Source organism: Symsagittifera roscoffensis, chromosome 3, assembly GCF_963678635.1.
Source record: "Symsagittifera roscoffensis chromosome 3, txSymRosc1.1, whole genome shotgun sequence".
Lineage (NCBI taxonomy): Eukaryota > Metazoa > Xenacoelomorpha > Acoela > Convolutidae > Symsagittifera > Symsagittifera roscoffensis.
Window position 1 is genome coordinate 70,705,909 of NC_087064.1, and position 17,045 is coordinate 70,722,953.

The 17,045-nt window shown below is 34.1% G+C and overlaps 1 protein-coding gene across 1 annotated transcript; it reads right to left on the reverse strand.

Moving 5' to 3' along the window:
• Positions 1-3,100: 3,100 nt before the first annotated feature.
• LOC134841316 (mitogen-activated protein kinase 1-like) lies at positions 3,101-15,278 on the reverse strand. Its single transcript, XM_063857216.1, has 7 exons — positions 15,234-15,278; positions 14,956-15,158; positions 14,376-14,578; positions 8,507-8,624; positions 8,087-8,350; positions 4,380-4,523; positions 3,101-3,661 (listed from the first exon to the last, which is right to left on the reverse strand). The coding sequence occupies exons 1-7, from the start codon at positions 15,269-15,271 to the stop codon at positions 3,489-3,491; spliced, it is 1,143 nt and encodes a 380-aa protein (XP_063713286.1). The 5' UTR covers positions 15,272-15,278; the 3' UTR covers positions 3,101-3,488.
• Positions 15,279-17,045: the final 1,767 nt, after the last annotated feature.

Here is a 17,045-nt window from a genome sequence, read left to right on the forward strand (position 1 = left end):
GGAATTCGAAAACGAGATACATGAAAAAAATTACTTGGAATATTTTCGAAACAACTTACGTCTACAAAATTTTTATACTTTTTTCTCGAATGAGTTTAACAAACAGTGTTACGAATCACTTTCTACACGGTGATTAAATCAATAAAATTAGTTCAACTCCCACTGAGCGGAAAACAAAATCTTTGTTAAATATAATCTTAAACTAAAATTCTAAAAATCCGAAGTTCAAAGCCATGAACCTGACCAGATATAAAAATTTGCTTTCCAAAAAAACGAAAAAGAGCCGACAAAAATGAGCCGACGAAAACACGAATCCGAAATAATTCAAGTTTTTTCAATAATTTTTTTTGAAAAAAAACAAACGTTGCCAACACAGGTAAAAAAGATTCAATGAACACAACAAACCAGGAAAAAAGTACTGACTTGTTTTTTGAAGAAACATCAAATTTCGAAAAAAATAAATAGCTGTAAAGCTCTTCGAATTTCAGGAACAATTTATGACTGACACTTTTTTTGATATAACTAACCCAATTTAAGAAGTTTGGACAAGTAGGTAATTTATTTATTCCACTGATAATCTGAAAAAGATCACCCACTTTCAAAACTAGAAGGCCATCACGCTGTTTGATAATTGAGTTTGCTTTTCTAACAAAGGAAACGTGCTGATTTTGAAAAAAAAACTGATAATTTAAACCGCAAAAATCAACACAGAGGCAAAATTCATTTCGCATACATAGCAAAAATATGACCGATAAAGCTACTGGGAAAAACTCAATGAGTTAAACTTTTTTATAAGTGACGCATGCCAATTATGAATCTACATAATTGCAAAGTGACGCAAGTATATTCTGACGCATTAGCAGTATCATTCAAATTGAAAAAAATATATCAACTAACATGCCTCAATTGATAGAGCGGACGCATTTTAACTAGTATAAGAAAAAGTTAATAAAAACAACCAACACTGTCCAGGTTCGAACCCTTCTACTTTGTTATTTTGCTGCTGGCCTCATTCCCTACCTCTACGCTACAGATCCATGATACCTTGAAGCTGAAGTGCTATTTGTAATATAATAGTCTGTGTTAATATCCGTAGCATTTGCTGTACTGAATAGCTGGATCAAAATGAATACTTTCAAAATGAACACATTTTGTCGCAACAATTTTTGTGACTTTGGTTGGAAAAAAAGAAAATTCATACTATAAGACAAGTTATGCTTGGGTAAAAAGTATTTTTCGGGAAAAAAGTAAGTGCAAGTGAAACAAACTGCTGGAAAAGAGTCACTGAAATCAACGAAACTATTGTTTTTTCTTAGATTTCTTTCAACTTTCCAGCTTCAGGAAACCGTTTCAATTTCTTGACAAATTTTTCAGCCTCTAAAATTGATCATATTTGATCTGATAATTGAATACACAGATGCTGATCATTCGAGTTTTTTAAACAAAAATACTAGGCCCCTTCGGAACCATACGTCAATAGTTTGTCGCCACCAACATCGATTTTAGCTCTGCTCCAAACGGGCAGACTCAGAACTTTTATTACGAAGCATTCTGAAACATGTTATCGTCTTATGCGCAAATTCTGAGAGAAAACTTAATGATTTAAAAATCAACATGTTTTGAAGACCATGACTTATTAAAATCGTCTTGCCACACAATAATTTCGAATGAGATCATAATTAACACACCTAATATTGATTTCTGTAGCTCGCTTTAACTTGATGCAAGCCACGTCATTGACTTCAGGTTTAAATAGTTGTTCATTATTTGTTTCTTGTATCAAACTTTGACCTCAATTTGCAAGAATTGCACCATCCTTGCAAAGATAACAAAACCATTGACAACAGATGTCTGTCGCTCTGGTTTAAAATAATGACCAGGCCAATTTCAAGTTATTCGATTTGAATCATTGATCGAACGGTACGGAAAAAGTTGGAAGAAAGTCATTATAAATTCTTGAGAAGTTGTAGTTTTATTTCAAAATTACCTTACGACTAACACAAAAGATAGGGCCACTAAGCTTAAGACTCAAAGTTATCCAACTCAGGGACAACAAGCTAGATTGATAAATTGAAAACTACATCTCTTGTTTTGCACAACGATTGATGCAAATCGCAACAATTCATTAGGAGAAAAATGAAAAGCATTGCATCATTTCTTTAATAAATAACATGATGGTAGAATGGCATGGTAATTTCAATTTTCCATTCCAGGCCATTGAGTTGCTCAAACACCCACGTATTCGATATTTTCTGATTATCTTTGCTTTTTGCTTAGGGGAGAGTAACCAATTTTCCCCGATTCAATTCAAGCATAACAAATTTGACGCAGACAACAAAAGAGATGAAAACCTGTTCAAACGATTCTGATGCCTGTATATTGCTTTTGAAAACAGTTTTAAATTAACGAATTAAATCTATTCTCAGAATTCGAACCCAAATGTCATTTTTGTCTTTAAAAAGTAAAACAAATTAAGGTATCGAGGTATAGTTATAAGTTCACTAGCAACATATCAAAAATATTATCAATATGTAAGATAGATACAGATAAAGAAAAGCAAAATAGAACAATATTTGGCTTTAAAATGAGAAAATTATCACCATTGCTAATTACAGTTTCGTTAACGAAAAATTAGGTCTGCTAAAATTGACATTTTTCTATACAGTTATTTGTCGGCCTTGAGGTGCTTACACACGGTAGATAATTGAGGGAAGATATTTAATAGGCCGAATTTTAAAGGATGATTCCAGATAAAATGAGTTTTAGCTGGACAGATAACAGTTGTAAAATCATCTCGGTCGGTAAACATAGCCAACGGTCAGTTGGAAAAGAGTCAATGAACGCAAGGAAACCAAATAAAAACTTCAACTGCCGATTTTTCAAATATAAAAAACGAATGCTCTTGAAGCTTTTTGGATTTTAAGAACAATTTACGATTCACACTTTTTTTTCAAATAAATTAAACTCTTGTGTTTGATAGTGGATTTTGATTTCCTTTCAACAAAGGAAATGAACTGCACTTAGAAAGAAATTGAATGTCAAAAAATGTCAAACGCGGAAAAATAACTTAAAGAAATTAACTTTTTCCTAGATTAAAAAAAAACATCATCATGACCTATATAAGAGTCTTCGTTCCTTGACTCTTAAGAGTCACACTGTTCATTGACTCTTAATAACATTTCACCATCATTTGTTAACACACAACCTCGGTTTACAATCAGTCAATTTTTAGTTCCATTCCACCTCCAAATCACAATTTTTCCACTATAACTACCAAAAAATGTTAGTTTTTTTTCAGTTTTTATAGAGTTTATTTTAAAGGTAGTTTTGTGAATAGCTACACAGCTTCCCTTTCCGATCCAGTTGTTTTTTTTGTCCAGGAGCTGTTATCAATTTTAGACGCTGTCATTAGTGTTGTAATATCCTGTGGTCGTTGTGCTTCATTAATAACGATGAGTCGAGATATAGCTGCTGTTGCGGGGGTAGTGTTATGCCTCCATCCCATGTACATTTGGCGGGGGATTAGTGGGAGGAGGGGCTGCCGAGTTGATGTTGTCGACGTCGAAGTCCTCCGGTAGCACTGGGGGTCTCTCCTCGAACGTGGACAGGGCCTCGTTCAGCACATTGCGCAACACTCCTCTGTCATCTGTCTCGTCCACTCCTAAAATAGCCACTCACACAAACTAATAAATTAATAATAATAAATTGTTTTCATATAAGAAACTATTCAATTGACAATAGTCAATATACATAATTCTGGTATGCAAGGACATGAAAAGGCCAGATAGACCTAGTCAATGATGCCTAAACAAATGTTTTGCTTTCACAATCACGCAAAAAGTTCAAAGCTTTTAAAAAAAGAGCTCACACCATCAAACACACAGTGAAATGCTTCGCCGAATTATAATAAAAAAAGTTAGATACTGGTTTCAATAACGGTGTTAATGACTCAGCATTAACTTTTGATTCATCTTCTCACGGCTAACAAACCAAAATATGAATCAAGACAAAAACCAAATTTTGACAATCAAGTTCTATCAGAGCTTGGTATTTAAGGCAGTGGCGGATCTAGGATATTCTCGAGGGGGGGGGGGGGGGGGGCGGAGTTTTAAAAGCGTTTGGTAAATTTTGTTGACCTTTTCTTTTTTTAAGCCGACCAAATTGATTTCCGAACACTCCCAGAACACTATAAAGACCCTATTTTGACCGCAGCAGACAAATTTTGAACCACAGCAGACATTTTTTTGAAAATTTTGACCAAAAAATCAAGTTTTTTCGGCGCGCTCTCCCCTTCAAAAATAGTATATATTGACGCCTTTAAAAAATTTGTAGGGTTAAACCCTGATTTTAGGTAAGATATTTGGTATTTAAGTATTTACGTTGTAGATGTGAGAAGGAGAAAGGTTCTGTGGCAACTGGCTCGTCGTTCGGGTCGTGATACTGGCTGACGAATGGGTGCTGGAGTGCCTGCTCCACGTCCACCCGATTGTCAGGGTTGAACTTCAGCAGTAGTTCCACCAGGTCTGCACAGAACAACAAAAACAACAATCATCAATTCATATGACCAGTTAAGATCAAGATTGCCTTTCAAGCCAACATGTTTACTACAGAGTAAATGAGCCCAGCTTTGCAAGAAATTCAAAATCCAGGAGATATTCAAGTTAAAATATTAAAATCGTTCAAGAAGAAAAGATAGCCAATAGACAGTTGAAAAATGCCAATGAACGCAAAAAATCTTTAACGCTTAAAGGTCAATTTCCAGTTTCAAAGAAAAAATTAATGGCCGTAAAACTTAGATGTTAGAAAAAATGTATGATTGATTATTTTTTGATAAAACTTATTCAATTTGAGAAAACTGGGTTAATAGTTAAATTTTTATTCCGCTGAAAAAATGAAAATTCAATTTCGAAACAAGAAGCCATTCACGTTTTTGTCGCATAATTTCCACTTTTGCTTTCTTTTAGCGAATGAATTTGAAGTGCTCTTAAAAAGAAATCAAAGTCGTTTAAAAATTTCATGCAATTAAGAAAGCAAATAATGATAAAAAAATCGATAATTTACTGTTTTCTAATTGTTTCAACAGAAAAAATTTCATTTTACAGGAGCCGAAAGAAACTAAGACAGAACGACACTTCAACGAAAAAAGAACAAACAAAGGTTCATGCAATTAAGAAGCAAATAATAATGAAAAAATCCAAAACCTACTGTTTTTTAATTGTTTCAACAGCAAAAATATCACTAAGACAGAACGAAGTTTCAACGAAAAAAAAAAAAGTATACAATTTTACAATTTTCCAAAAACAAGGATAGCTGGTTGCTGTGCACAGAATGTTCCGACCATATTCATTAAAAAAATTGAAAAAACATTATTAATTTTCTTTACATTAGTGTCATTTTTAGTGGGTGGCATGATTCGAGAACTATAAGATCGCGTAGAGTATTAGTGAATTAAGCATAATCGACAGAAATTGTTTTCAAAGAATGAATACCAAAAAAATATATATAAAAAAAATTAAAAATTGTCTTATTTTTTTTTGTACAATTAGTTTTAATTTTATTTGTAAATCTTGTTTGTCAAATGAGTGCTGAAAGAAACTTCCAAAACTAGTTTTCTTGATATTTAAGCCAAGTTTTGAGATAAAAAACTGAAAAAATCAGAAATTTTTGAACCATTTTTTCTCGACACTGGGAGAATTTTTCGAAAATTTTTTAAACTTCGTTCGAATCACAACTTAAAGAGCTTTAATATGATTCACCACTCATCTTAGATTATTTGTGGTACCTGATTTTGCGTGGAAAACAAAAACAAAGAAAAAAACTGAACACCTGAATACAAAGATGATTACTTGTGGAAGCTGATTTTGCGTGGAAAACAAGAGTTTAGGTTGCTGAAGAAACTAATGGAGTTCTAATTGAGAAAAATGGTTTCAATTTCTGAGCTTATCGCAAGAGTTAGAATTTTAGAAAAAAAAACGCGTGAAGCTTGGGGGAAATTTTTATTGAAACGATTTTTTTTTTAGAAAAGTGCATATAGCTCAGAATGTTCTGACATTAATAAACTTTACCTAATAAAAAGAACGAATTCGTGGACTTAAGTTATAGAGGGGTTGGTTGAAATTCAGATGGCTAGATGGATGATTGGCTGGCTGGATTGATGGCTGGGCGAATAGATCGATAGAGATAAATGACCGGAGGGGTGGACCGATTGATCGCTGGATGGATGAATTGGTGAACTGGATGGACGAATGGTTGTTTGAATGAACGGCTGTATGAATGAATGGGTGGAGGCATTTTGGGTTGGCATGATAGCTGACTGGATCGATGGCTGGACCAATGAATGGCCGAATGGAGCGCTAGATGGCAGAGTGGATGTATGGCTGAATGGATGGAAGGTGGGCTGACAGAAAGGATGAAGGGATGGCTGATTGAACGGAAGAAAAGCTTGATGGATGGACGGATATAGTGTTGGATGAATGGATGTATTTATGGATACAAGGGTGGATGGATGGGTAGTTAGATAGAGAGAGCTAGATGAACAAAGCGCTGGATGGACGAATGGCTAGATGAATGAATGAATGTTTAGATGAATGTCTGAATGGATGGCTAAACTGATGTACGGGTTTAGCCATTTAGATAGCCAGATGGAACTCTCTCTTATACTACCTTGATCTGCCCGTCCTTGCCCTGCTCTCACCTGCCTTGCCCTCCCCTGTCTCTTATATCCCTATCCTCTACTGGTATGGATATATCCTTACATTCGGGCCTTACCAATGAACACTCGTAAAAAGGAAAATCAAAACTTTTATTTATATTCGAAGCTAAATCGTATATTGCTCTATCATTGCAATATACGATTTAGCTTACATGTTCAAAGTACATTTAGTTTCAGAAAGCTTAAACGTGAGACATGGTATAGCTGAAACAAGGGGAGGTAGCGGTAGATGCGTTTAAAACATAGCCAACTGTTGAACTTCGAAGAAAAAATAGATGACCTTAAAGCTCTTTGAATTTGTAGAACAATTTATGATGACACTCTTAGTTATAACTAACCCAATTCGACTAGTTCAATAGGTAAAACTTTTATTTCGCTAGGAAATCTGATAATTATTTTCCATGCTCGAAATTGGAAGTCGATAACTTTTTTTGTGAACTTTCCACTTTTGCTATTCAATAGTGGAGTTTGCCTTCCTTTTAACAATGGAAATGTACTGAACTTAAAAAGGAATAAGTCAAATCGCGAAAATCAAAATTGAGCGTGAACAATTTTTGAGACTTTTCCCTGAAAAAAGAATCACCAAGACCTGAGTACTCACACATTCACAACTCTTAATAGATCAAAGAATACAAATTTAAGTGCCTTAACTTGATTGGGACCATAAAGAATCCCAATTTATCAACTAGACGTTTCTTCACTCTTCGTACGAAATAGTTTAAAAGCAAAAAATGCTGCTTGTTTTTCCTCGACACGGGAACAGCATTTTGCATTGTATTTCAAATCACAATTGACAGAGCTTTAATATGTTTCATCTCTCATCCTCATACGAGGTGTCTTTATGCAACCTGTTTTTGCATAGACAAGAAGACGCTACACTACACATTCATAAAAAACTTCAAAACATGAACTAAAGCAAAACCATTCGGAATATGCATCAAAATTGAAATTATCGTTGAATACTTCTGACCTCCAAACGTTTTCTTTTGTAAAAATAGTACAAAATGAAGTGCAAAAACTGCACAAAGTGTGAAAACTTTGAAGCTGACAGACTGCTCAAAAATGTGATTACTGTTTTTATCTTCGGTCGAATTTTACGTCTAGTTGCAGACTGATAATTAAAATTAAGTATGTATGTATTTGAGCAACATGTATGTTGCTGTTGGTAAAACAATGTATATATAATTTTACCCATTACATAAAAGTTGAACTAATTGAATTGTGGTCAAAAATCGAAGAAAAATGAAATTTCCATTTTATTAGAAGAGGTCTAAAGAATTTTGTCTCCAAAAAATTCTTTCAGAAAGAATTTAATTAATTCTTTGTTTAAGGAATAATAATTTGCTTTGTTTAAAGATGTTTTGCAAGACATACCTAAGGCATCGGTGTTTGGAGTAGGTGTGACAGAGTTGAACACAGTCGTCCAGGGAACCTTTCTACTAGCCTTCACCGATTTCACATAATTTCGCGCCTTCTCATTCCGGATGAAGCTCAGCTCCTGTTCTGCGGGCATGCCGAGTACATTCAAAATCAGAGTAAGCTGTTCCAGATAGTTCTTGCCGGGAAACAAGGCTCGCTTGGTGAACATCTCGGCAAAAATACACCCCACAGACCACAAGTCTATCGATTTGTTGTAACCTGCCAATCAAATTGCCAAATAATTCCAATCACCATTTCGTTTCAACCAGCATAACCGATCACTTTGCAACGTTAAGCATTAATTAGTTTAATTTTGTTCACGAATAAAAACATTGTTGCGTAATTCTGGGTTCTTAAGCTCAACGTACTACTAACATTTTGAGTTGAGCATGATTTCTGGCGCCCTGTACCACCTCGTTGCAACGTACTCGGTCAAGAATCCAGCATTGTCTCGTCTCGGGTCAGCTACCCTCGCCAATCCAAAATCACAGATCTATAGAAAATTTTCTTTACTAATCATTCCTTAAATTGACGTGATTTCGAATAAATTTATTGATATTTTAATGTGTGTTCAATAAGCCGCCAAAGCAAACATAGCCAACAGACAGTTGAAAAAGAGTCAATGAACGCGAGGAAACAGAAAAAAGTTGAACTTGTTTTTTAAAAAAATCTCCACTTTCGCAGCTCAAAAAAGTGTCCTTCAAAACCTTTTAAATTTCTAGAACAATTTATGATTGACACTTCTTGATAAAAATTAATACAATTTGAGAAAAATGGATTGCTAAATAAATGTGTTATTTCACTGGAAAATCTGAAAATTAAAAACTACTTTAGACACTAGAAGTCGATCACGTTTTTCATGGCCTTTACACTTTCGCTGTTCGATAGTAGAGTTTGCGTTCCTTTTAACATAGCCAAATGACAGTTGGAAAAGAGTAATGAACGCAAGGGAACTGAAAAAAAAAAACGATTTATTTTTTCAAAATTCTTCAACTTTTGAATTTCGTGTAAATTAGATGGACTTAAAGCTCTTTGAATTTGTAGAACAATTTATGATGGACACTTTTTGTTAAAACTAACCCAATTTGAGAAAACTGGATCAATATGTAAAACTTGTATTCCGCTGGGAAATCTGATAATTAAATTTCTTTTTCAAAATTAGAAGTCGATCAGGTTTTTCGTGGCCTTCACAATTTTGCTGTTCATTAGTAGAGTTTGCCTTCCTTTTAACAACAGAAATGCACTGAATCTAAAAAAAAACACGAGACAAACCGCGCAAAATCAAAATTGAGTGTGAACAAATTTTAAGACTTTCTCCTGAAAAAAAAAAAACAAATACAAAAAACAATCAGCAGGACCTATTTAAGAGTCTTCACTACGTTCATTACTCTTAAACAAAGAAAATGAACTGAACTTAAAAAGAAATCAAAGTCAAACCGCGAAAAAAAAATTGAGCCTGAACAAAATAAAAATTTTCCTGAAAAAAAAACTAAAACAAAATCATAACGTACTATATGAACAGAGGCGAAGATGAGCTTCGCACCACTAGCGATATAAAAGAGAAAAGTCGTTAAAAAATGAAACAGATCGAAAAAAACTAGATCTATTAAATGAACAAAGCTAGTTTTAAAACAACATGCCAAAACAAAAAAATGTGTAATGAGCATCGGAAGATAATGTACCCAGCGGTAAAAAAGCCGAAAATACGTCGTCAGAAACCTTGTCAGAAGTCGAAAAAAACCAACAAGAATTCAAACTTCTGAAAACTTGATAAGACCACCCCACCCTCAAAACACTTCATTTGCTCGTCAAATGGAACATTATGAGCACACTAAGCCGATATAATATAAGCCGAAACCTATTAAGCCCAAAAAAATGGAAAAAAAACAGCCGAAAAAAATTATAAAAACTTAAGACTAATAAAAAATTAGAAAGTCGCCCTCAGCCTTAAAACACAGATACGCACACACAAAACTTTTTAAGTTCGTCGAAAGATGCAATATGACGCCAATAAATCGATATAATATAGGCCGAAACCTATCAAGCCGAAAAAAGGAAGAAAAAAAAATCGGAAAAAATTATTGGCATTGAGAACTTGAACTATAATTTTGTGCAATCAAGAGATGAGCATTAAAAATGTGTTTCCGTTGAAACTACTCAAAACTAGGTCAATAAGCCAATAAAAAAGAAGCCGAAATCATATCGGCTAAATAAAATTTTTAAACAAAAAAAAATATATGTATATATACGAGGTCAATTTCCGTAAAAATACAAACAGCACAGAGTGAAATCAGAACACTAAAAGCAAGTATAAGGTCAAAAAACTTTTTTAAAAAATATACAATATGGCAACTAAGCCGACTAAACATCAGCAGACAATCATCAGGCGCCAATTTTTTTTGAAACGGACCATTTCCAGTTTGAACAGAAAAAACAGGTCCGGTCAGTTTCAAACCCAGAACCTTTGGCGCCGCAGGCGTTTTTGTTACCTCCAGACTAAAGGTGCCGGAGACGCAAAATTCTGCGAAATTTGGACCCGAAATTATACCTCAAAAGCAGGTCAGGTTTGGTTTCATTTGAATTATCAAGAATTACGCTTAAACTATCGGGTCTGTTGTTGCGAAATAAATAACAAAATGAGCCTCTCAAGTACTCCAAAAACGCTATAACCTCCAAAAAAAATTGAGCACAACGTTCAACAAATGTTTTTATATCAAAAACTGGTAATTTACATAAGTGGTATTTTTACACTGATATCTTAGTAAGAAAACCTTCTTTGTTTTCAACAAATATATTTTTTTATAAAAATTTTAAAAAAATGAGCTGCATAAAAAGCTGACTTTGAAAATATAGCTTACTGACAGTTTGAAACATGCAAATGAACGAAGAAAAATAATTTAATTTTTTTTGTAAAAACTTAAACTTTCGAACTCTAAAGAAAAACTAGACGGCCTTAAAGCTTTTGAATTTGTAGAGTAAATTAGATTAACACTTTTTGATAAAATAAAGCCAATTTGAGAACTGGATGAATAGGCAAGACTTTGATTTCGCTGGGGAATCTGGTAATTAATTTCCACTTTCGAAATTAGAAGTCGATCATGTTTTTCGTGACCTTTACATTTTTGCTGACTGATAGCGGAGTTTGGTTCCTTTTAACAAAAGAAACGAAGTGAACTGAAAAAAAAAATCAAAATCAAATAGCGAAAAATGTAAATTGAGAGCGAACAAATATTAAGATTTTTTCCTGAAAAAAACACAAAAACTCATCAAGACCTACATAAGAGTACTCAATACGTTCATTACTCTTAAACATAGCCAACAGAAAGTTAGAAAGTCCATGAGCGCAAGGAAACAGAAAGAATACAGCCTTGTTTTTTTGAAACGTTTCAACGCTGGAATTGCAAAGAAAAAAACATATGCCCCTAAAGCTAATTGAATTTCGAGAACAATTTACGATTGACTCTTTTTAATAAAATTAACTCAATTTGAGAAAAATAGATCACTATGTAGAGTTATTTTCCTGTGGGAAACGAACAAAACTTGAAAAGAAATCAGAAGTGCAACCGCTTAAAATCAATTTCGACCGTGAAAAAATCTACGACTTTCTTTAGGACAAACTTTTCATAACTTTCTCAGCCATTGACCTAGTAGTGTTAGCGTAACTTTTACTGTCTATACGGAGATAAAAAATTCTATTTTTTGGGTGATAGATTCAGAACAAAATTAAGTACGAATGGTAAAATAAATTATACCATACTAATTCTATAATAATGTTTGGTTAAATGTCAACTCAATTTGAAAAAAACGCAAAATAAATTTCCAATTTCGCTATTTTTGTTTAGAAAACTTTAAACAGCACTGTAAAATTCAGAACATAGCCAACATACAGTTGGAAAAGTGCCAATGAGTGCAAGTAAACAGAAAAACAATAGTTACTTTTGTTCGAAAAAAATCGCTGTTTTCAAATTTCAAAAAAAGGTGACCCTAAATCCCTTTAAATTTCAAGAACAATTGAATGATTGACACTTTTTTTGTTGAAATTTACCGAATTTAAAAAAAAATGGATTGATAGGTAATTTTTTTATCTCTGAAAATTTCACTCCACTTTCATAACTAGAATTCGATCACGTTTTTCGTAACCTTTGCAACTTGCCTCCTTTTCAACGAAGATAAAAAAAGAACTTAAAAGAATCAAAGTCAAATCGTGAAAAAATTAAACAGAACAAATTTTAAGACTTTTCTTTAAAAAAATTTAAGAAATCATCGCGACCAATATATAATCGCGACCTAAGTTCATTGGCTCTTAATAAAAACATGTACAACAATAAGAGGAGAAATTGATAATATCGCTTCTGAAATGATCAAAAATCTTAGATTAATTGCGACACATTTTGAATAAATTGAGCAAAGACCAAAAAACGGTCAACAAATCAGAAAGTTGACATTTACGCGTATCATAGCTTTTTTTGAAGAAAATCGGACGTAGCCGCTTATGCAGAAAAAATTCGACCAATCTGGTAATTCAGTGGGAACCAAAAACCTAGGTTTGGCTAGGTAGTTCTCGAGAAAACTCAAACAATCAAAATTAGGACTTTTCCTAGGGCTATAACTTTTTGTGGCAGAAAAAGTACTGGCGTAATTGCGTTTGCAAAGAAGCTTCTCATAGCCTGTTCTTTCGATTGAACCCCAAATCTCAGATATGAGAGAGTATTTTTCAGTACAAGTCAAAAAATATAGAAAAAACCCTAAAAAATTAACTTTTCCGAGGACGATAACTTTTTGTGTAAAAAAAGTTGGGAGTTACCCCTAATGCAGGGAAGCATCTCACCACCCGTTATCTCCATTGAACCCACAACCTCGAGTTTGGAAAAACTCGCTATTCCGCGGGAGATAATTAAATATGCAAACTTTGGGCTTGACCGCTTATGGAGGAGAGCTTTTCAAATCCGCTCTATATACTGAAATCAAAACCTTAGATTTGCTAGGTTGGTCTTGAGAAAATGATTTTAAAAATGTCGGTCAAATATTCCTCCACATATTTTTTCGACAGCTGTAGACCAAAAAAAAAGAAAGCAAAAAGAGACCAGGGGAGTATGCAGGCCTACATGAATGCGTGCGGTCTTTCTCTGGATACCCCTTTTTTGATCGGTAGACAGGTTTTTGAGAAAAACCTAAACTTTTTGCAAAAAAAGATAAAGTTTTCCAAAGCGTCTCAAAAAACATAGCCTATCGAAGATAGGAAAGGAGTAATGAACGCAAGTAAACATAAAAAAAACAGTGACTTTGTTGCAAATCTCAACTTCCGATTTTCAACGAGAAAAATAGACGCCCTTTAAGCTCTTTGAAAGTCTAGAACAATTTATGAGTGGCGCTTTTTTGATAACATTAACCCAACTTGAGAAAACTGGATGCAGTTAAAATTTTTATTCCGCTGGAAATTTAAAAAGAAAATTCCACTTTCGAAACTTAAAATCGTTCACGTTTTTTTGCGCTTTTTCTACGTTGGTATTTGGAGAGTGATGTTTACGTCACTTTCAGCAGATGAATTTTAATTAAACGTAAAAATTGCATCTATACATAACTGCATTCATAAGTGCATCAATATGTATGAATGCACATCTGGAGTTATTAGTGCATTGTAAGACTTTTCCTAAAAAAAAAACAAAAAAAAAATCAGCATGAACTTTTTCAGAGCCTTCACTGCGTTCATTCATCTCAATAAAACAATCCATTCATTTTCATAATACCTGTTTTTTTTCATACAGGAATACTAGACAAACAAGCCAAGCAAGATGTTTGAAATTCAAATGTGCAACTGCTCAAAACTTACGAAGCGGAAACAAGGCCGACGATCTTTTGAGCAGACACCAGTTGAGCCGAAAAAACTGATCATCTAAAAAACTTAAAGTTTCAAGTCCCCACTGAAACTACCCTGTAGGACATAGACCCATTCAGTAGTTAAATTTGAATTTTCATGAAATTGAGCATGTCAGCTGAAGATCATATCCATAGAAGAGCATGTCAAGTGATTCAAATGATTTTGTTAAACTAGTTGTTAACCCGAAAAGAAGTCTACATTCCGCTTTGATAACGCTTGCTGGTCGCCAGTATAATGATCATATGGGGTAGCCAGTAGAACGAGAAAGTTAATATCAAATTACCTAAAACACGTGCTCTAAGTTTTTATAGGAAAAAAAGTCTAGTATCCGAAAAAAAAATGTTAACGCAAATTAAATATACGTACTTTGAGATCGCAATTTGTGTTGATCAACAAGTTCGAGGGCTTCAAGTCTCTGTGAATGACGTTGGCAGAGTGGATGTATTTTAGGCCACGCAAAGTTTGATAAATGAAGTAACAAATGTGCTCGTTTGATAAACTCTGTTGCTTCAATAATTTGTGAAGATCTGTGTCCATTAAACCTTGTACAATATAAATTTCTTTTGCATCTAAACAAAAAATGGGTTGGCCATTTGTATGTTATTTTCAAAAATAACAAACAAACATTTAACTATTGAAAAAAAAACATGTTATTTATTTCTCGACACCAAGATGGGCCCATACGTGAACACATCACCTCGAAGAGTTCCGAAAATAAACCAAAAATCCCGAGCTGAAAAATCGGAAGGATATTCAATCTGAAAAACAGTTATATGCTGAGTGTTTTTCTAAGAAACGCCCACATTTCTAAGAAATAGCTAACGCCGCTATTAGAAATTATAAATAACTTAGTAAGTTAAATTTGATGTTGAATAACTTCCCAACCCTGAAAAAAAATATTCAGTAATTTTTGATAAAAATCTTTATAATGAAATATTGAACAGACCTATTAAAGATGGATGGCAAAAAATATTGCAGATTCGGATAATATTTTCATGGCTGAATCTAGTCAGTATTAGAATTTCTCGAAGCGTCCTCTGCAGGAAAGTCGCATGCTCGAAAGGCGCAACTTTTTTGATGGCAACTGGATGATTGAAATCCGTGTCTAAAGCCGAACATACAACTCCATAAGCACCGTCTCCAATTTGTCTAAAACAGTAAATAAAAACATGCAACCAGCCGTTTGAAGTTGAAATATTAATTGAGGAGTTTTGAAGTACAAACCTAATGTTGGTATAACGCGGCTCAACATTGAACGTCATTCCTGAAAAATAAAGTTTTTGACAAAACTGGATGCTGATATTCCTTTTGAAAAGCCAGCGAAATAATTTTATCAAAACTTGCAGAAAAGAGATGACCTTGCAACACAAATTGCTACGGGAAAAATAAATACTATCTAACGATCGGTCTGACTATAAATATTTTCAAGTTTTTCGTCAATAAAAAAATAATAAGAAGACGCAAAAAACGGCAAAAAAGCTACTGCTGGTAGTAGTAGCATAGGCTTTGGGACGATTGTCCAAGAGTTTTCACCCCTCAGTTTTCTACTCTTTCGGAAGTAGATAAAACGCCCTAAAATCATCATATCGTCCAGCCAAAGTTTCCGAGTTTGTGAAACTTGGAATCAACAAAAACAACACAGAGGCGAAGCAAATAAAAACAGAAACAACAGTGAGAAAACGGCAAAAAATAGCTCGAAAAGGGACAAAAAGTCAAATAAAAAAGAAATGAAATGTGAAACCAATGAAAAATCTGATATGTACCGGAATCTCACCCCGATCTAATAGGAGTCACACGTCCTAGCATCTGCACCACATCGCTTTTAAATTGTGAAACACTAGCCCTCAATAAACAAGATGCGGGGCTGTCTTTTACCAGACGGGCCGTTTACCAGACCGACCTTTTACCAGGCTACAATCCAATAATTCAATTAAGATAAGTTTGAATCAGTGGAAGATTCGCAAAGAAAGCGGTTGGAACAAACAAAACTTCGCAGAGAAACTGCTAAATTATTGTTTTAACCAGACTACATTAACCAGACATTACAATGTGAGATATCTTTGTAGCTTGTAGGGACCGACTTTTTACCAGAAAAGTTTTAACATGTACCTTTTTCATCAAACTCGATGAACAAATTTGCTTGACAGATTGTCAATCAAATTTGTTCACCGAGTCTGATAAAAAAAGGTCCATGTTAAAACTTTTCTGGTAAAAAGTCGGTCCCCACAAGCTACAAAGATATCTTACAATGCAGCAAGCAAAGGTAAACCAGATATAATGCTATTGCTGCAAAAGGCCACCAAATAAATAAGCCTATGTATTTGCGACTCGGGTTAAAAAATTGGACTTCGGAATACACTATGCTCACTACCTCGCTTGTGCGAAAGAACTTGGGGTCGGTACCAATGGGAGTTTGTTCTCCCTATTTCAATTCAATCTTAGTTTTGCTCAATCAAGGCTGCTCTTGTCCAGCAAGACCATGTCCTGTATCTAGAGACGAGACGAAACTACGATAAACCGAAATAAACAAATACAATGTCGTCAAGCGCCAACGAGGTTGCAACTATATCTTTACTCGAGGCTCAAAAAAACGGCTTATTAAATACTTTAGTGAGACAGAAAAGAGCGCAAACACAGAGGCGAAGCAGAACTTCGCAACACTACAATACAAAAATAAACTTTGCGGTACAAGATATTAAATGGAAAAAAGACAGAGGCCAAAAAATTTCAGAAGCGAAGAAAATTTGGCTTGAAAACAGTCGAAAAAATAAAAATTCAAAAACTTCATGATTCTATCGAATGATGTTCAAAGGCAGCCTTAATAAACATTGGTAATCAAATTCTAGTCGGCAACAAATTATGGGTCATTCCCTGTTGAGCCGAAATAAAAACTGTTTATCGTTGAAAATTTGATGAATTATTACAGGTTCTTTCGACTTATCTGTACTGAAACGCTTTATCAGACACAAAGGCGAAACTCAATTTCAAATCACTTGAGACACCGTAATTATAGATTCAAGCAACATGACGCTTAAA